Raw genomic sequence first — 21,614 nt, forward strand, 5'->3', positions numbered from 1 at the left:
GAATGAACATATAACAGCAGAAGTTGCTACAGATCATAGCCCGAGCTATCCTCTACACCAGTGGTTCCCAACCTTTGGGCCTCCAGGTGTTTTGGACTTCAGCTCCCATAATTCCTAACAGCTGGTAAACTGGCTGGGATTTCTGGGAGTTGAAATCCAAAACACCTGGAGGCTCAAAGGTTGGGAACCACTGCTCTACTCAAAACTACCGTTCAACATAGTCACCATCAATTTGTACACATTTGCGCCATCATTTAGCCCAGACATCAAAACCATTTTGGAAAAATTCAGGATTTTGCTTCATGATCCATGATTTTAAAGCTGTTTTGATGTCTTTCAGGTCATTGAATCTGAAACAATGTAGGTTGTTTCAGAGGTCCAAAAAGACAACCTACGTGGTTTCAGATTCAATGATTTAAATAACATTAAAACAACTTTAAAATCATGGGTCACGAAGCAAAACCTTGAATTTTTTCAAAATGGTTTTGATGCCTGGGCTAAACGATGGCACGGATAAGTACATTGGTGACTACGTTGAACGGTAGTTTTGTGTAGAGGATAGTTCAGGCTATGATCTGTAGCAACTTCTGCTGTTATACATTCATTCATAATGTTTTTAATGACACAGGAAGTAAAACATTTTGGCCCACCTTCATATTAGTCACAAGGTAGGTTGGGGTTTTCCCTTCTTAAAATATATTGTTTTAAAATTTTTCATCCATTTCCCTGTCCACTTCCAGGGATGCCCTATTACATTGCCACTTCTTCAGGGACATTCAATCTGCTTTGAATACTCCTGTTGTTCAGAAGATTGCTGGCAGAAGTGATTAATACTATTTAAAATATCTAATAGAGCAGTGGTTCTCAACCTGTGGGTCCTCGGGTATTTTGGCCTACAACTCCCAGAAATCCCAGCCAGTTTAGCAGCTGTTAGGATTTCTGGGAGTTGAAGGCCAAAACATCTGGGGACCCGCAGGTTGAGAACCACTGTAATAGAGGATAGAGAACCATGGATCACTTTCATAGTGGCTAAGTTTTGTGCTGCAGCTATAAAATTAAGGAGTCAGATAGCAGATGAATTTAGTGGATACTGGTTTAACCTACATATTAGGCTCCACATGGATTTGTATATACAGTAGAGTCTCACTTATCCAAGCTAAACGGGCCAGCAGAAGCTTGGGTAAGTGAATATCTTGGATAATAAGGAAGGATTAAGGAAAAGCCTATTAAACATCAAATTAAGTTATGATTTTACAAATTAAGCACCAAAACATCATGTTATATAACAAATTTGACAGAAAAAGTAGTTCAATATGCAGTAATGTTATGTTGTAATTACTGGATTTATGAATTAAGCACCAAAATATGATATATTGAAAACATTGACTACAAAAATGGGTTGGATAATCCAGAAACTTGGATAAGCGAGGCTTGGATAAGTGAGACTCTACTGTACCATGTTTTAGACATGTCATGGGTATGATTTAGACAGGAAGCCGAATATGTTGGTTATATGTCTTGGACTTTCTGCCTTTAATGTGTTGAACTTTTGCTTTTAATGTTTTAACATTGCAATCTTCTGGTCTGTGGCAGTAATAAATTCATTCATAAATGCATTTATTCATTCATTCCCACATACCAAATTTTAGGTGTCATCATTTTCTAAAGGTTCCAGAACCAGTTTTGATTATCCTAAAACAGAAGCTGCAGCATTACTCAGTGTTGCTCCCCCCCCCCCTCGCTACACACACACATTTTAGCTGCTTTTTAGGTCTTTCTGTTGAGGCTTATAAAACAAACAAATGTTTGGATTGCTGTAGCTTTGGCTTTTGAGACAAGCCTGCAGTGCCAGCAACCCAATTGCATTGCCAGCGGCCAGTTGTTCGTCAACGTACATCGTTATGTCAATTAGAGAGTATAAGATAGAAATGGCCTGTGATAATGGGATATACAGGACAGTTTGAACTGGGCATGAGGTTTGTATGGTGTAGATTCATATTTAATAATAAAATGAACACTTCCTCACTCAAACTATAAAGAAAATCTTTGCTTTTATGTGAACATTATTAAAACTGGCAACATGTAGATTATGAAATCTTTAAGGCTTTATTTTGAAGTTTAATAATGATGTTTACAATAGAAATAACAGACTCAGATATAGACAGAACCATTGGAGACACAAATGATTTTTCCCTATATGGTTCTATCTGCATGTCAGCTAACAAAGGAGTACACATTGTCCCTTCCTCCTTGCTTATAATTGCAAACCAGAATTGAAGGCCAGGCTTCCAAACTTCTGGGGATTTCACTTTCTCGGAAAAATATGAATGCTTGTGAAGATAAGAGAAAATAATGAAACACTGATGTTTTAAGCTATCTTGAGCTTAATTGACTAAATGTATGCAAATTTGATCATGTTTTTCTTTCTGTTGACAGACAACACCCAGCACAACAATGTCACTGGGAAAAGTAGGAATCTTTCAGATGCTTCTCAAGCCATCCTGCATCCCTTTTCGGGAAGTAAGGCAAAGAAAGGAGCGGCTCTTCCCAGCGTTCCTCTGCACATCCGGAACGCCATCCTCGCAGCTGCCCTCTTCCCAGAGTTTCTTAAGGAGCTTGCTGCTCTTGCACAGGAACATTCCATTCTGTGTTACAAAGTATTTAGCGATTTTGACGATTATTATTAGTTTTAAGACTTCCTTTTTTTAAAAAGACATTTTAAATGTTTGTTTTAAACACAAGAACTGCTTATTAAGGAAAATGTTACTTTATATTCCTGGTAATACTTGATTCAGGGAAAATTGTTACATCTTCATGTTGGGCCTTATTTCCAACTGTGCAACATACAAATTTAGTATATTAATTTTTAACTAATTGGTTTTAATTTTACCTTATTCTTACCACTGATTTTGGTTACCTCAAATTCCCCCTTTAAAACATTGCAGTAGATGTTCTGGGGCCTGATCTACCCTCATCATTTAATTCAGTTTCAAACCATATTGGAGGAAATGGTTTCACTGGAACCGATTTGAGGCCCGAATGGTGATTACACAAACCACAGAGCACTGATGCACATTAACAGCTTTCTTTCACATACTTTTGTGGAAGTTTGTTTGGCTGCTGCAGTTTGAAGCTAGCTTTGAACTGCATTAAATGGTCAGTGTAGATAGGGCCTGGGTTAAATAAATGACTACAAAAGATGTGGACAACACATGCTCCCTGGATGTTGAACTTCAACATGCAGCAATGCTGTCAACCATAATCTATGGAAGTGGTTCTCAACCTGTGGGTCCCCAGGTGTTTTGGCCTACAACTTCCAGAAATCCCAGCCAGTTTACCAGCTGTTAGGATTTCTGAGAGTTGAAGGCCAAAACATCTGGGGACCCACAGGTTGAGAGTCACTGATTTATGTTGAAGGGCAATGGGAGTTGTCATCTAATATTTTGGTAGGGCCAAACAATTTTTTCCCCTGACAACTCCAAAAAGCCTTTTGTATAAATGACTTTCTAGGTACCTGTCAAAAGAGTTAACATTCTTCTAAATTCTGCTTTACCAGTGGCAGAAGCTATGAATCCAAATGGATGCAATGTATATAAGCCCATTACTTGGTGACATCAGGTGCTGTGCTGAATACATACCATATTGCCTTATGTTATGGACAAGTCTGACACTCTCAGCTGTTCACTCTTCTGAAGTGTAGAAGAAATGAGCAAATACATCTTGAATGCAGACGGTGTGGAATATTGCTCTGCCATTTCTCAGCGTTCTTTGGAAAAACCTAGGTTGTTTCCTAAGCACTCAAGCCTTATTTTAGTAAGATTTGCACATGGGTAAAATGTTTCTATGCAAGCCGTAACTTTTCTAGAACATGTTTGTATTCTTTCATTGATAAGCTGAAGATAAATATTTAAGTAAATGTTTTAGTAGTGTTTAATAGCTTAACATGCTCTGGAAGTTACTGTTACATGTTTTGTAAGTCATAATTTTGTAAAATGGAAAATAATAGCTTGCTTCTATAAGCTAATTTTACTGGGTTTGAGAAAAGCTTTGTGGTACTTGTAAACACTGGCTATTTATTTGCGATGTACATTGGCGCGTCCCAATATTGCACTTGTGAGGGATGGCAGAAGTGTAAGAGTGGATGCTACCTGGGATATAAATACTAGAATCTGTTGCCGTTGGTGTCCAATTGCTTAAGAACATTTTCTTTTGTGAGTAATGAGACTCATTAGAACAGGCCCAAACATGATGAATTGGAACATTACAGCTGCATTTCAGCTTGTGCAAGTAAGAGTAATGGTTCCTCTAGTGCAGAAGTTGGCTTTATGGAACCAATGCTTTAGCACTTGAAAGCTTTCATTTCCTTTTACAATAGGTAGGAATGAGAAACCGCTCTAAAACCGATGGAAACAGGCTATTAAGACAGGCCTTGGAAGCAATTATTTTTTTTACCTGTTTGTAAATTGTACACTGATGTATTAATAGTAGCAGGAAGAGTTTGTATCTTCCATAATTGAGCATGGCACCTGCACAGATACGTCTTTCAGAAATCTCTTTAGAGGATTGTCCAATCCTTGCTAGAAAATAGCACAACATTCCTTTATTGTAAAGAGAATATTGTTCTCCTGGTTTTGCCCTAATCTGATCTCTTTGCTTTGTCCTCTGTACCATCTGTGGAAGCAGGAGTACAACTCTGTGGAGGGTATAGGGGGGAGACAGGAGGAAGACTTCATCTCCTTTTAGGCCATCAGCAGAGCATTTGAAGTTGTAGAATACCTATCAAGGTAAGGGCCTAGTAGTGGTACTTTTAGCCTGTTTTCCATTTCTGCTGCTATCTATATGTTGTACACAGTTCTTCAGTAAATAAACACAGCTGCCTCATGATTTTAATCTTGCTTGGATGGAAGCACACACTGTGATTTTGTGTATGTGTGTGTGTGTGTGTGTGTAAATTTTAACTGCAATGTTTGCAAAAACTGCTATCACCAATCACTGTTACCACATGCTTAGGTAGGTGAGGGTTTTAAAAAAGAGTTTGGAAAGTTTACCTGATCTAGATCCTATGTACTCACTCTATAGCTATATATTTATTTAGCTATATATTTATTTTTCTCATTCACTTTGTGACTGAGAAATTCTGCTTATTTCTATACCCTTCTAACTGGACCTTTTATAAAATCATACAGCTGATGTATTGCAACTTATATCAGCCCAAGACCTAGTCAGGCTGCAATTCATGGCCCTCTTCCTAACCTGTCTTGTTGCAAATCCATCATCCTCCCCCTGCTTAGTCACCACTCACTATGTTGGGAGATGCAGCCTGGGAAATAGGCTGAGCCACCCGACCAATTAGGAGGAGATATGTGCCTTTGGTTATGTGTGTGAATCGCGTGGCTGGTCATGGGTATGGCTGGTCTCCAACTCCGAACATCCTCTGTCAGCACCCCCCCGCCCCAAACCTACAATTTTAAATTGGATCATGATTGGCATGTGATGTATACTAAGTTGAGTCCAGATCTATCAAGCCATGCAGGAGCCTTTGTGGATATGCATACATACGTACATTACATATATACATTGACTTTTATGAGGCATAGAGAACACCTTAGGTGAATTTTCTGCTCCAGCCTCCAAATGCTGGACTATAACTCAGATTTCCTCACTATTGACCTTTCTGACTAGTGCTGATGAGAGGTGACTTTAACATCCATAGGGCCTCATTTTGCTTCTTCTGTGCTGCTTGCTCTATTCTGTTCCAAGGCACTCAGAACAATCAACAGTTTGAGTTCATTTCCTATGAGGACAATGTATGCTAATTGCAACTGCTTTTTAATAGAAGCAAGCTACAGGATTGCTTGTAGGGTTCATACAGTGGTCATTTCCCCAGAAAACAAAAGGGGTTTTGGTCTCTTAAGACTGTCACATTGACACTTTTCAGAAATATTAAAATTACAGAGTATGAAGTAGGATGTGGCTACTATTTGCATAGTCCTGCTGTATTATTTTCAGTTATCACAATAGTTCACAATTTGAGGATAGCTTGATATAATCAGCAATGTGCCAGATTGCCTTCACTAAAGTTGCATTTCCCGTGCAACATAGGATGCTATTAACATTTGTGAGGCTGAAAGCAGAGGAGGATTAAATTCTCCTTTATCTTTGGCTTTAATAAAGCCTATCTTTTTTGCTTCAATAAAATAGTATTAACAGCACGAATTCAGAGTTAAAATAAAGTTCTTATAAATACCTTTGGAATGTTAGCAATTCAAAAAAGACACCTTGGATTTAAATATCTCCAAAAAACAAACAAACAAACAAAAACAAAACCCAAACTACCAAATGTTGACATGCAGACCAATTTTAACCTATGTAAGTGCAAAATGGAAGATGATGTTGCTCTTCTGGCTTGTGTTTCACTTGTCAAAAGCAACCAAACCTTGTGAAAATTCCCATGAAATCAAGCGCTGCAGTATTGTAGTGTAATTACCCAAACCATGATTATAGCGCTAATTCAAGCTGTAGCGTAGTAATTATTCCTATATAAATGCCATCTCAGGGAAAGTGAAAATTGCATCTTGGTTAATGTGGCTTTGGATTGCTTTGCATAACTAAGCTATTTGAGATAATTCAGTGATGGGTACCAGCCCAAAAAGACATTTAAAAGCAAGCTAGTGCCGAAGTACTTCTTCAGCAGTAGCAGTTAATAACTTTTTCTAACAAAATTCTGCTCAAAGTATTTTAGTCATCAAGTGTCATGAATGTATCCAGTTCACTATTAAAATGGCAGCAAATGGTTTGATTTATGTTGGCTAGTAGAGTAGAAGTTGGATGGCTATGTCTTAGGAATTATTTATCTCTGGATTCATACAGTGTCTGTGAAATGACTAAGGGTGGGAAGCCTGTGATATTCCAGATTGTTGGACTCCCAGCTTCACCACCTTTGACTACATCTTTGTTTGCTGGTGATAATTGAAGTTAACATCCAACGGCTTTCTTGCACTGTCAGTAAGCTGATGTTCCTTTCAAAAGCCTTGTTACTAGGAACCTGGATCTCAGCCGTCCTACTCCCCCACCCCATAGAATTTTAAGTCTGTAGTATAGCTTCCTCCATTTTTGAAAAAGACTGATTGTGCACCATTTTGAAAAAACTAGACCTGCCAGGCTCTTCCTACAGCATTCAGTAGTTATCAGTCGGCCAACTGATTTATCACCTATACAAAGGTTTTGTGCTTTCCTGACAGCTGAATACTAAAGAAAGAATTGTTTTTACATTACCTTGAATGCCCAACTATTGATTTTTATATAAGGCTATCCTAAGCTTAACTCATGCAATTGATTTGCATAGTACCTCCAGCCATATTCTGTTCAATAAAATTCAAATAAGTCACTTCTCTACTGTTTCAAAGGTTAATCCTAACTTTCTATACATTGTATTACTGCTAGGTGATGTAGAATGTAAGGAGCAAAAGGTCTATCTAGGTTTGAAACAGGCTAGACAAATAGGTGGGGTGTGAGAAAGATAGCATCCTTCCTTTAGTCTGTGACATAAACAGTACAGAGCTAATGAAGGCACAGATGTTTCAAACATTTCTCAGATATTGCTTGAACATTTTAAACAATATTTTTTATCGATACCATATGCCAACAAACATCGTAGAAATGAGTGGGTGCTATGAGACAATTCAATATGATCCTTTCTTAGACCTGAGACAGACCTTCCCTGATAATAGACTTTATGTACCAGAACACCAAGCATAGGGTTCCATTATTGAAATTTCTATGACGTACAAACAGTAGCATTCTGTGGCTGTCCTTTTCAAATTAATTACCAGAGGCCACACAGAATGAAGGAATTAAGTGTGCCTTCCAAGAAAAGGATAAGGAATATATGCCCCTCTACCTGTTGTTTGGATTGTAGCTCTTACATGCTGTCAACAGCATAAACAGTATTGAAGAATGATAAATTTTCTAATCGAACATTTGGAGAGTCACGTTTCCAACCACTGTTCTAGAATGTCATCAACATTTTGCAGGTCATGTCATACCTTTAGACTCCTTGTGTTAATGCCATTCCTAGTCGCTGCCATTTTTCACTCATTAGAATGAACAAATATGGAGCAAGATTTGATGTAATGCTCCTTACCAGCATGAAGTTCATAAAAGAGGGCCTGGTCCCTAAGATATGTTGGCACCAGGCTTTGAAAGTAAGCACACGCTTGTTGAAAATCACAGGCAGTGTCTGCCATTCCCAAGGTGAACTAGAGAATATTGCACCAGCTGCAGTTTCCGTGCCATCTTTCAAGGGCAGCCTCCTTGCCAGCATATTACACTAAATGGTCACAGAAGTATGTGGTAAGATTTCATAGCTCTAAAAGGAGACAGAATCTGGGTAGTTCAGGGAAAGTATTTTTTAATGAATTTGAGAAGTGGGTGTTATATTCATGATATGCAACCTTTTCAGTTATGTGTGTGCTCTCCTAGTAAGTGCATGTATAGATATTTGAAGATAATAAACCAGAGCCTTTGGAATAGTGAAGGTTACTTCCCAGTGTGCTACAGTAGCCTTCCTATTACACCCATCTACTGAATAAGTTGCGAAAGAAAGTATTATAGGTGTTGAAACTGCTAAAAGAGCCAATATAACCCGCAGTGGAATGGTATTATTGTTAGACCCAAAAGCTAATCATCCTCTTACATAATTTAATTTCTACAGCCAGCTCTACTACATCTTCTGAAAAGAGGACGCTTTATCCAAGCATTACTGGAGTTGGTTACCTATTATACATTTATATCCTCTAACAGGGGAAAATAACCATCTATGACTAAGAATAATCCAGTCAGTTATAGACCTCTGCCTCTGTTCAGAAAAAAAAGGATAGCTTGCATATTTTTATGTGAAAGATAAAGAATTCTACCACCAGTTAAAGATGACAGTGAGCCAGATGCATCTTGAAAACACAGCTGAATCATCTAAGCAAAGAAAGATTGGAGTTGCCCTGTGATTGAAATGCATTTAATGATCCTTGTAAAAAAAACGAATCCTGCTAGATTTTTCAGCCAGACATGATGAGCCCACATCTTTCATACCTGCAACAGTCTTCACAAGTGCAGACTCTGACTTGATTTAAGCAACTGTAACAAGAGCCTGTTTCCAACACCCTGATGCAGACATCGTACTAACAATGGCACCTCACTCAGTTAAAGAAGATCCATGCGATTGAGGCGAGTAACCTCTACAGGAGTTAGGAACACAACTGGAAACCAGCTTCCCACTCTCCCTCTTAACACAAGAACTCTTGGCACTTGTAAATGAGCCTTCCCGGCAAGCTTTATGCTCAGGCAAACACTTTCTTTTCACAAAGCCGTAATGGCAAGCTCTTAGCTTCTGATCGTATTTTTGTTTAGTGTTTGCTCAAAGTGTATAGGGGTTTTTTTTTGTGTCCTTAGCTTTTCAAATTTTGCTTCTTTGTTAACACACTATCCTTTGAGCAATGACACTGAAAGGGGAAACAAACCTGCCTAGAAATCTTATTGATCCTATTTGTCAAAAGGGTGCACATTTTTTTTACAAAGTTAATTTTCAACTTCAGTATGTTAAAGCAGTTTTTAATAATAAGGTACTTATAGGAATGAAGTACCTTCAGTGAAGTCTATAGTATTATTTAAAACTGCAATCTAAATACAAATATATGGTAAACAAGTCCATAGTATGATTGAATACTAGATTTATTCACTATGCTTAGCACGTGCACAGTGGCAATGGAATGAATCTCTCACTAAATGTCATACACAATAGCTCTTAATTCAGCTCTACTTACCCTGCAGAAGGTGGGAGTGGGAGCTATTACAATAGAATGGAAATGTATGGCTGTGTATGCACATCATCTATCAAACACAGGCGGCTTTTTCTTTACATCGGTCAACTTGTTAGAGGCAAAAAAGCTCAAAGGCTGAAGTTTTACTGCTTGAAGATATACTGAATACTTGTGGTTTTCTTCTAAGACAGACAGGTAGCTAACTTCTTACATTCTTAAAATATAAAAGAAAATAAAGGCTTCATCTGCTTTTTGGTAGAATTATGAGTTTTTGATATTTTTCACCTTTTTGATAGAGGGAGTCTTACTGGTCGCTCTTAACTTTGATAGCCTAATAAGCAGTTGTGACAACAGAGAACTTGTGATCCTACAGATGTTCTGGACCATAATTTTTAGAAATCCCAACCAGCACAGCCATTGGCAAGGAATTATAGAACCTGGAATCCAAAACAGCTGGAGGACCAAAGGTTCCTGATCTGTATTAAAAAATAACGCAAGTAGATAACTGCAAAATTGCTTAAGAGTATAAATCATTATCAAGTACTGTATATGTCTACAGCAAAATGATACCTAGAACAAGAGCCCACAAAGCACACAACTCTCCAAATTTTCCATTAATATTTTTGATTTATATTGTGATAGCAACTGGAGAAAATCATACCCAAAGTAACTTACTAACAAAAATAATACATTTGTCTCCAAGTACAGACTAGCTTTAGCTGGAGTTTGAGTCAAGGTGGTATGATGGGGAACAGTTGCACACATTGCCCCATGTCCAATGATCTTTCTAATGACCACATCCAATGATTTGTGTATCTAAGACTAGTTGATTTGAGACCTTCTTCCTTCCCCCCTTTATAGTGTTAACAACCTACTCAAGAGGGCTTCCTAGCCCTCTAGAGAATACTTTTGAATGCATTACTATTGTGGGCGAATCACTGATTGTGATGAAAGCAGAAGGACCAGTGAAGTACATCATCAGAGCAGTCACATGGAGCAGAAGAGTTTGAGAACAAATTAAAAAAATAAATTCTCAACTCTATAGGAGATAATGTATTTCTTCTGGATTTAACTGCCAATAGCCATATTTCTGTTTGCCACAGTGTAGCATACATAACTATGCTATAGCCTTCCATTCAGCAACCTCCGGAACCCACTGCCGAGCTGTTGCAGTCCCACAGTTGGTAATATTGGAGAATTGTCTGGCCATACCTATGCAGAATGATTTCATTATCCCACTGAAATCCATTACAGTCATCCATTGGTATCAATGGATGATGGAATCATATCACATCTGGCAATGTAGCGGACAAGGCAGGCCACAGTGGTTCAATGGAACATTCAAGAGTGCTTCAATTATTCTGAAAGGAATAGCAAGTTCTGCAACAACAATGATGTACATATGCAGGCATAAAGTAGAATTGTACCTGCTTATGCTATTAGGAGGATATTGGTCAACGGCCCGATTCCTGCTATTATTTCTGACTAGCGTAGAGCTGCTGAATCAATGGTATTGACTTAGTATTCCACAACTGATGGAATGATTCTACTTGGGATCCATCAACAGGATGCCACATAAACTGATGTCCCACTGAGCCTCCAAAGAACAAAGAAAAGCAAAGTGGCTGCATACTCTGACCAAAATGTATAGTACAGCACCATGAATGTCATCTGCTGATTTATAACAATACCTGTATTTTATGAATGCAGCCTTTGTTCAGTTTTCAATATGAATGCACAGTTCACTTTTAAAAGTGGAAAGCAAAAAATGTCAAAGATGGTCCAAACAAAATGTTTGTTTTATTGCTTATAAAAAGTTATTTTTATGTACAATTTTTATTCATTAGACATTGAAAAAACACTCCTTAGTGTCTTGACATACCAGGATACAACCTTTAGATGGTAGTGAAAATTTGAAACACCAAAAATCTATTGAGAGGAACATCTTAACTTCTCTTGGCTTCATTCAGAAAACAAATATTGCTTCTCTGAATTGGTTGAAGTAGCCATATGTTAGAGAAAGTTGTCTGAAGATTCTTGATGACAAGCAATTCCGTTGTTTAAAGTCTCATAGTAGTATATTTCCCCTGCAATATATAGAATTGTGAAGTTTAAATACAAGGTATTTTTACACTGAAGTTAACACTTCTCAAAAGCTTTTATCTTTGCCATGAGTGTTCTGCCTTGTTTGTTTTGATATAAATCTAAAGGACACCACACAATTGATAGTTGCTAGCAGAACTACAGAGTAGCAAAGACATATCTAAGGCATAGCACACCAATTCTTCTGTAGATGCAACAGCACTTTGGAAAAGGCACATTTTCTTATCAAAGAAAACATGGGTGTGTGTTTAGCATAAAAATGTATTGAGGGATGACTGGAAATAGCTTCCCCCCTATTTCTGGTTGAAACAGTCACCAAAATTGAACAACATACAAACAGCTAGGGTCAGCTAGGGGTTTAAACCCTCCTCAAGGGAGGGAAAAGCATGTCTTCCTTTTAACAAAAAGCCTATAATGTTAATAAGGTCAAAAGAGAAACTTTCCCCATGAACTATAGTGTGCAAGACAGTTAGGACTCCTGCATAATGGTATTTAATGAAATACCAATATGAAAATAATTCACACAACAATCTTACAGGACAAAACAGTATGGCTTACAATGGGCAGGGTGGACAGAGGAGCCTTCCCTCTCACTGGTTTCAATTTTTCAACAGTCCAAGAATATCCCTGGAAATAAACACTCTGTTGCTGATTGGAAGAGTGGCAAAAGTCAGCAAGAGTAGCAGAGCATTGCCTTTGAAATTTGGTTTGTTTGGAGTACCAACATGGGAGCTCACCACAAACCAAAATAGCAATGCATTTTAATTCAAAACTGTTGTGAAACTTACAAAAGAAACATCAGGGAGGGGAAGAAATCTTATTTGGAGGACAACGCTGTAATACCCTGGTTGTGCCATATTTATATGTTTCAAGAATTTTAACTTAAAGTTACAGTAAGAGATTTTCCTCCTGTCTTTCATTTTGGGTGAAATACTGGTTGGTATTTAAAAACATCAACCAGAAATCATTTGAAAATATGCAAAACAAATGACATTCACAACAGAAGATGTACCTGATACACTGTCACCTTTTGCATAACAACATATTTCAATTTTTCTCTCCCATAACAAAATATATATCCCTATTTGTAATAATATTTGTAATTAGGAGCCCCTGGTGGTGCAGCGGATTAAACCGTTGAGCTGCTGAACTTGCTGACTGAAAGGTTGGTGGGTCGAATCCGGGGAACGGGGTGAGCTCCCACTGTTAGCCCCAGCTTCTGCCAACCTAGCAGTTTGAAAACATGCGAAGGTGAGTAGATCAATAGGTACCGCTCCGGTGGGAAGGTAACGCTGCTCCATGTGGTCATGCCGGCCACATGACCTTGGAGACGTCTACAGACAACGTCCACTCTTTGGCTTAGAAATAGAGATGAGCACCAACTCCCAGAGTCGGACACAACTTGATTTAATGTCAATGAGAAACCTTTACCTTTTTATTTGTAAGAAATATCAACAAGCAATGACAGATATGCTTTATTATATAAGAATGGTGGACATTTTAGAAATGGGGATGATCTGTAAAGTTTGTATTTAGGACATACAGTAGAGTCTCACTTATCCAAGTTAAACGGGCCAGCAGAAGCTTGGATAAGCAAATATCTTGGATAATAAGGAGGGATTAAGAAAAAGCCTATTAAACATCAAATTAGGTTATGATTTTACAAATTAAGCACCAAAACATCATGTTTAATAACAAATTTGACAGAAAAAGTAGTTCAATACGAAATAATGCTATGTAGTAATTACTGTATTTACAAATTTAGCACCAAAATATGATGATATATTGAAAACATTGACTACAAAAATGGCTTGGATAATCCAGAGGGTTGGATAAGTGAGATTCTACTGTATTTGCAATTTATACTCTTCCCTTTTTATTTATTGATAATATTTACAGAGACATTAGCTTTCAAATAGTCAACATGTACAGGCTCCAATCTTAATTTTTTCTCTGCCTGCCTTATTTTCTGGGTTCACAAACACTTAAAGAATATGATGGTCCAGGAAAAGATGGAAAGCAGCTACATTAATCTGATGTGGAAAGCAAGCATCATACTGAACTCTTTATCTAAGCTTGATTGCTAAAGATACAGAGTTGTCTAATAATTACCATTTTAATGTTTAGGATGCCAAGAAAGGTACATTTGCACTCCAGGATCCTATGATAGCAGTTTCTCTAGTATTTCTTTCACCAGTGCAGGATCTGCTCGTCCTCTTGTTTTTTTCTGAACCTGTCCAATGAGCCTATTCAGCACTTTTTGGTTTCCCTTCTTTATTTCTGCCACCTTGAAAGAGAAATTAATCAAAAATAAGAAAAGTGGAGAGATGCTTTCAGTTTTGATCAATATTATCATATAAAAATTCACGGAACAGACTTGCTGCTGCATCGCTGTTCTTATGGTGAGAAGAAAACAAAAAACCAAGGTTATCAATCTATTAAAATAAGGTTATTTTTAGTTGATCGCATTTCTTGTTTTGAAGGGCACATCTTACTTTGGGAAAGCCGCTTTGAGTCTCCTTTGTGGAGAGAAAAAGCGGGGTCTAAATAAATATCATCATCATCATCATCATCCTTATGGAAGGTAAGTGTCCACAAAAACACCAAGTCACTCAAGGCTAGGCTAAAAACAACTGCATATATTGCAGCCCTGATGACAGATTTTATTTTTAGCCCAAAGCTTTTACAATTCAACATTTGGATTATGACAGATGGAATACTGGTAAGGTTTAGTGTATTGTGAAGTTTGGATGTTGCACAAGATCAATGATATTTCAGGGAAGGGGTAAGAATGTGATGTCAGGATAATTAGGTTGTGGCTCTTGATGGCACATGGGCTGCAGTTGCAAATACCTGGTTCAATAAGAAGTCATTTTAGATGAGAAAAGCTTTATGTACTGGAGAGAGGGAAACTTGAAACTTGCTCACTTGAAAAGGAGTATAGACTACTTAAAGGCCTGACAATACCCAAACAATCTCTGTGGGACTTGTGTCTTCTTTTTACATGCAAAATCTTGGCTTTCATATTTAAAATAACAGAGATCTATTTGTTATTCTAAGTATTATTTACTTTCCCAGTTAAAAAGCTCTTATTAGAAAAAAGCAAGAAACACATTCTGTCAACAGAGCAGCCAACTCTAAGGAGCTTATTCAAATGATTTCTATATCCAATTATAAGCAGTTGTTGTCTTGTTGCTGGGGAACCAAGTTAAGTTTCCTCAAGGTAGTGCTACTGCTGCTGGGAAGAACTGCTTTCCAGACACCCAAGACACACCTTGATGTTACTGGAGGGTGGAAGAAGAATATCATATTTCCCCATGGTTAGCATTTTAAATTTTCATTGATTGCAAAAGCCACATAAAACATAGATGCTAATTTATGGCGAACATTGAGTTGATGATGATTGTGGTATCAATACAAAAAATCCCTTGTGCTCCTGTAGTACTATATAGGCAGTCCCCAAGTTATGAACAATATAGGTTATGTTGGTTTGTTCTTAACTTGAATTTGTATGTAAGTTAGAACAGGTACATTTAAAGTGTAACTCCAACCATATATGTGTGTGTGCGCGAGTGAGTGCTTTGGATAGCATAGGGAAGGGCTAATACCCCTATGGTGTTTGTTTTGCTCTTTGTGCCTCTGTTCAGAAGATTTAATCTCATTTTCTGTCCCTGTGATAACTGGATTTTGAAAAATTGGCCTGTTGTAGAAACAACCATTGGTGATAAAGCTTTAGTGGAAACTACTTTTCCGCAAGATAACTCTTTCAGGAGTGGAGTCTCCCTGAAGGGACACAGGGTGGCTTACATATGGGACAGAAAGTCTTAACAGATGTAAAAGCAAACCATCCATTAAAACAAAACCAGAACTAAAATAAAATCAGAACTTTGTAAAATACAACTATCTATATAAACATAATTAAACATAAAAGAAAAATCAGCAGCACTGAGGATTGTTCTCACCCCGGTTCTTAACTCTGACTAATTTGTAACTCGGGGATTGTCTGTATACAAATGTCCATGCACAAGCATCTTTCACATTCCAAAACACATAATGATGGCCTTACATTTTGTGACACACTTCGGGCTACTGATACTTAAGAGCTGCACACAGCAGCCCCCTTGCAAAAAGAATGACTATTATTCTGTTCTTAACACTGAGGTGCATACTGTGCTGGAATAGGTCCTGGAATAGGCTTGCATGATCATGCTGATAATGCTAAAGTGCGTTGCGGCACATGCTTTGACATACCAACTGGGAAAGTGCTAATTTATAATTAAGATTTCATAGGAGTGTGAGCTACCAAGAGTTCCCAGGCAACGTAACGCCTGTCGTTCAGAGAATGTAGCATCAAAACAGACTTTGATTTTTCATGCCTGGCTTAGCCAGAATATTAGTTAAAAGAATCAAAAGTCGCACAATCTGTGTCATTATCAAAACAAGATCCAAAGTGGTGGGCCTCTTCCTCTTCTGCTCCTTGATCGCTTCTATTGCTTAGCCGCTCTGCGCTTGCACTTCAGTACCAGTTGGAAAAATACAGAGGCGCTTTCATCAGCCACTACAAATTAGTTAGCATGATGAAGGTCAGGCAGACCTAGAGCATGTTCATTTTCTTTATCAAAAGCTCTTTGCAAAGCTGTTAGCTACCACTGAAGAGCTGTGGGCGTAGGTAGAATTGTTCTCGATAGATGTTAGGATTTTTCCGGCTGCATGAGTACCCAGGCAGCATTTTACTTAATGTAAGCCATTCATTACTGCTTTCCTGTTCCGTGCTGGAGAAAGTACACAAAAATACTTACTTCTTATAAAGCTGATGTTTGTTGAAGGGCAACCGACCTTCCGCACAAATTAAATAAAAATATTTAACTAAGAATAAAAGTAATTCTTTTTTTCTTTTCTACAGGCAGATGCTGTTCTGCTGCTATCTATAAGGAATATTCAGGTTAGCTAGAGGGTGGATGCTAAAGCCAGGAATATTTAGGTTTAAATCTCAGCTCATTTGCTGTCTCCTGCAGCCACTTCACATGTCACAGTGTAATTTCTTCTATTTCCTCTAAAGAGTTGCCAAACAAAAAAAATGGCAATCTGAAGGGAAGATGGCAATTTAAATCTTTTATCGCCACTGCCCACCCTGAAGTGTCAAAGCCTCTTGTTCCCAATTTCTTGGGGTTGTTATCAATATCACCTCATTCTGATGGTCTCCCATCACAGCCTGACAGATGTGCTCAAGCTCATTCCGATCTCTGATCAGTTCAAGCTCCTTTTCTTTAACAATCAGAGCGGGAGTCTTCCCTTCCCCCTTCCACATCTCTTCCAACACCTGCATCATCAAGATAAAAGAAAATCTGTGTTTGAAACATGTCTCTTGTCATTCTGAAGGCAAGAGTAAAATAAGCCATAATAAAAAAGAGTTAGGGGTTTAAGGAACCCCTAAGGCTTAAAATAAGATACCGATCTGACAATGACTTCTCATAGACATGATGACAAAACCATGGAAACATTTAGGGTATGTACTTCCCCATTACCTTATAAGTTTCCTTAGCAAATGATGAACATTTCTGGACTACCATTTTGAGCTCTCCAAGTAAGGAAGCAATAGAGCTGCGTGCCAAACGGAGATTGTACCTTTATGCTACAGACACGCAGGTGTATGCAACTTGTTTAACTGTATTGTATTTTTATTACAATTGTACCGGTCTGACTAAGTTTCAGCCAAGTTCACCTAGTCCAGAGTTGCTGAAAATGATTGTCAGGGGAATAGCCATTCTTGCCTTGGCTGCTGCATGAATATTAGGGTTCACAGCATCTAGCACTGGCAGCTGTCCAAGCAGGAAACAAAACACTGGGCTAAATAAATTGTTGTTCTGGTTCACTAACACTGTTCTAAGACTCCATGCAAAGAGTTTCCTTTATTTTGGCTTCCCACACTTCGATAACACTATGTAACATGATTTTTGTTCCTGGGTTATAAATGTCATTTCTTAATTGGTTTTAATCATAAAAACATGGGAAAAGTTTATTAAACTTAGTTTTTGCGGGACCTCTTGCAGCACTTTTTGCTATAGTTTTTCAATGAATACATCACAGAGTCTCAATTAATTCAGCATAGTTTGTAGCAGCCACAAAAACAAAGTTTATGGAGTTTAACAACTACTTTCAAAGTAAATGCCAAACAATTAAACAGGAGTAACACTTTCAAAACCAGGAACAGAAAATGTTTCAAATTTTGTTACATAGTGTAATTTACTGGAAACATTAGACATGGCTCTTTTATGGCTAGAACACTTCATCGATGGAAGTTAGACTGGTTCCCTCCTTGTTGTCCTTATCTACAAACATATTCAAACATGTTGAATAGTGTGCTATTCATACTTGAGGCATACTTGAGGTGATACTTGAGGCATAAGTTCCAATGAAACAGATTCTATTAGTCTTAATGGTATTAATGTCATATAATTTGATTTCTCTGATTTTTCTTCAGATTGCATAAATCTTTATAAATCTTTCACCTTTTACTAAAGATTTCCATGGTATTAATGTCATATATAATTTAATGAACTGGGTACCATTTTTTCATGCTTTGATCTATATGTTTCTATTTGTGATTCTTTTATAACTTTTGTAATTGTTCTTGAGTTCCAGTTCTAGGGAAAAGGTAGAATATAACAACAACAACAACAATGACAACAACAACTTTATTTTTATATCCCGCCACCACAATCTCTCCGAAGGGACTCGGGGCAGCTTACAAGCAGGACCAAGCTCAATAGTAACAGAGTTAACCACATAAAAACACATTTAAAAACACAACAAATATATAACAACAAATTAAACAAATAAATCAATAAAGTATAAAAACATCATTAAAATAAATCAAAACCAATCTCAATAACCAGAACCAGGACTATAGTGGGCATATCGAGATTAGAGGGCAGGGGCTGGGCATTGGCTTGTGCAAAAATAAATTGTAGTGATGGGCCTGGGGTTAAAGTGCTTAGTTCAATATGACAGTTAATTTGGTCTGGGTAATCACAGACAGGGGCCTTATTCATTTGCAAATGTGCATTGGAATATCCATGCTTTAAGGCTCCTATGGAAGATAGACAGAGTGGTTGCTAGCCTAATCTACCTGGGGAGGGAGTTTCAGAGCCGGGGAGCCACCACCGAGAAGGCCCTCTCTCTCATCCCCACCAACCATGCTTGTGACGGTGATGGGAACAAGAGAAGGGCCTCCCCAGCAGATCTTAGGGTCTGTGCTGGTTCATAGGGGAAAATGCAGTCGCAAAGATAGGCAGGACCCAAACTGTTTAGGACTTTGAAGGTGATAACCTGCATTTTGAATTGGGATCGGAAACTTATTGACAACTAGTGGAGCTGTTTTAATAGGGGCATTGTCCGCTCCCTATAGTTAGCAGCCTGGCTGTCGAGCTTTGCACCAGTTGCAGTTTCCGGCCATCTTCAAAGGCAGCCCCACATAGAGTGTGTTGCATTAATCCAGTCTGGATGTAACTAAGGTGTAGACCACCATGGCCAAGTCAGGCTTCTCAATGTACAGTTGCAGCTGGCGCACAAGTTTTAACTGTAAAAAGGCCCTCCTGGCCACCACCGACACCTGAGCATCAAGTGTCAGCACTGAGTCCAGAAGAACCCCCAGACTGTGGACCTGTGTCCTCAGGGAGAGTATAACCCCATTGAGCAGTTTGCCACCCTATACCCCGATCGACTCCACGACATATAAATGTACAAATAGTTATAATACTAATAACAATAAATAATCAGACAAGAGACCAAACATTTCACAATAACAAAGATAACCAAAATTATTTATAGACCATTGCATGATTATTTATTGTTATGAATATTACTGTTGTTAATTTCTAATAGGAGAAGGCATGTAATTTCGTTGTGCAAGAGCACATTGACAAATAAAGTTATTCTGTTCTAGTATTGTACCTTTCCCCCTAAATCTTGGAAAAACAATCCAGCAGTAATTCACAATTAAGGGCCAATAAAGAAAAAAAAATCAAGGGCAGGAGAATAAATCCAAATAACTTTTACAGATGGATTACTGTACTGAGTTGATATAAGAAAATTACTTTAAATGCTCAACGCATTTAGAAAATGCTAAGGGTTATTAGCATTTATAACAGGAATGTCAGATTTAAATAACACATCTTCAGAGTATCTTAGGAGCTTCTTTAAGAAAGGAAATAACCTATGTGTTTCAAAATTAGACCTGAGCACCAAATGTCTCTGAGCATGGGCAGAAAGTTTCTAATCTGGTACTTTTCAAAAGTCAATGAACATTAGTGGAAACAGGACAAATTGCAGTTAGAAACAAGATCTTCACTTCTTTCTATCTTTAGCTGTGTAAAGTGTGACCTCCTCCTGCTAGAAAAAGAAAAAAAAACTTCTAGAAAGAGACTGGCCTGTGTGTGAATAAAAGGTTTGCATTCAAAATTATTATTGCAGACTGGCCCCGACAGCTGGTGTGTACACTTGTTAGTAATATTGTGATTTGAATAAATAACCCAGATAGTTAATAAGCCCTCCACTCCAATTCACATGAAAGGAAGATGTATGTGGGATTGCTTGGCTCACAATATTCAAGATGTGATTTTTCAGTGTGCACTTTAAAACCACCACCACCACATATTTCATCACAGGATAGATAAAAGTGTAAACTGTACACCAAGGGAGCATTTCTGGCTAAACAGTCAGCAAGATGATGAATGCCCATCAGTTGGTGAAAAGGGAAATTAACTACATAATAAAGGTAGGCCCCAGACCAGAGAGGTATGGAAAGTCATAATGGAAGAGCTGGGGCCAGCTCAAGCTCATTTATCCATCACAGTAAAGCACAGCTGGGAGAACATAAGTGTCAGCCTGGAATAATTATTAGTTAATGTTACAGCACCTTCCAGCTTTGTCTCTGGGCTCTGATGTCTTGTAAAAACCCCAGAGAATGGGCTATTTATTTTTAAAAAGCTATTTCTTTGGGCAGTCGTTTTCTGTATTCCCTGGGCTCTTATTTCAGAGGCTGAAAGAGAGAGGAGTGCCTTTTATAAACAGCTGCTTCTGCTTGATCCTACGCTGACGAAATAATTGCATGTTTCGGAAACTGCAATCTGCCGATGCAGAAATGACTCGTGCTGGAAACTCTGTGCTACTAATTCAGTGAAACTTAAGAAAATGGGTGTGCTTTTTAACACCCTAGCACAATTAGTAATTCTTTACGCAAAACAAGATTAAAACGAGATGGCTAGACTAATCATGTTGCAAATCATCCACCACCACAGATTAAATCTTTTTCATGATGGGAGATCAACCAGACTTAAGCGAGGCTTACAATGGTCCTCCAGGTATGCAGCAGGCCATGCACTGATACTCCAGCAAGTTACTAGTTAAATTAGTTATACTTTGTACCAAGTTGCATTTCTTTTACTGGAGGTCAGTAAAACAAGGGGAGAGAAAAGCAAAGAAGACACAGGTCTCTGAGTTCCTAGATCAGTTTTTCCAGTGAAGATTTCTGGTTAATAGAAGAAGTTCTATTCCATTTCCTCCTAAACCAGCAATCCCAAAATCTTATCAGGCAGAAAAAGAGAGGTTTAGGGCCTCTACACCTGTGTGCTGAAGTGTGGATTTGTGTAAGTGTATATGCATCTCTACAGTCAACACTCCAAGCAACCTTCTGTG

General features: G+C 38.1%; 2 protein-coding genes across 4 annotated transcripts in view; one reads left to right on the plus strand and one right to left on the minus strand.

The window, feature by feature from the left end:
* The window catches only part of fhip1a (FHF complex subunit HOOK interacting protein 1A), a 99,167-nt gene extending 94,277 nt beyond the window's left edge, over window positions 1-4,890 (plus strand). For both annotated transcript variants that reach the window (XM_008111978.3, XM_008111977.3), the window contains exon 13: window positions 2,437-4,890. In XM_008111978.3, coding sequence (XP_008110185.2) covers window positions 2,437-2,687 — 251 coding nt within the window. In that variant the 3' untranslated portion in view covers window positions 2,688-4,890. The remainder of the gene's footprint in view (window positions 1-2,436) is intronic.
* Window positions 4,891-11,596: 6,706 nt separating this feature from the next.
* gatb (glutamyl-tRNA amidotransferase subunit B) overlaps window positions 11,597-21,614 on the minus strand; it is a 68,324-nt gene continuing 58,306 nt past the window's right edge. Inside the window, exons 12-14 of one of the 2 annotated variants that reach the window (XM_008111976.3) lie at window positions 17,104-17,238; window positions 14,031-14,205; window positions 11,597-11,902 (exon numbers count right to left, since the gene is read on the minus strand). In XM_008111976.3, coding sequence (XP_008110183.2) covers window positions 14,080-14,205; window positions 17,104-17,238 — 261 coding nt within the window. In that variant the 3' untranslated portion in view covers window positions 11,597-11,902; window positions 14,031-14,079. The remainder of the gene's footprint in view (window positions 11,903-14,030; window positions 14,206-17,103; window positions 17,239-21,614) is intronic. The other variant, XM_062981078.1, reaches the window with a different exon arrangement.

The sequence above is a fragment of the Anolis carolinensis genome, chromosome 5 (genome assembly GCF_035594765.1).
Source record: "Anolis carolinensis isolate JA03-04 chromosome 5, rAnoCar3.1.pri, whole genome shotgun sequence".
Lineage (NCBI taxonomy): Eukaryota > Metazoa > Chordata > Lepidosauria > Squamata > Dactyloidae > Anolis > Anolis carolinensis.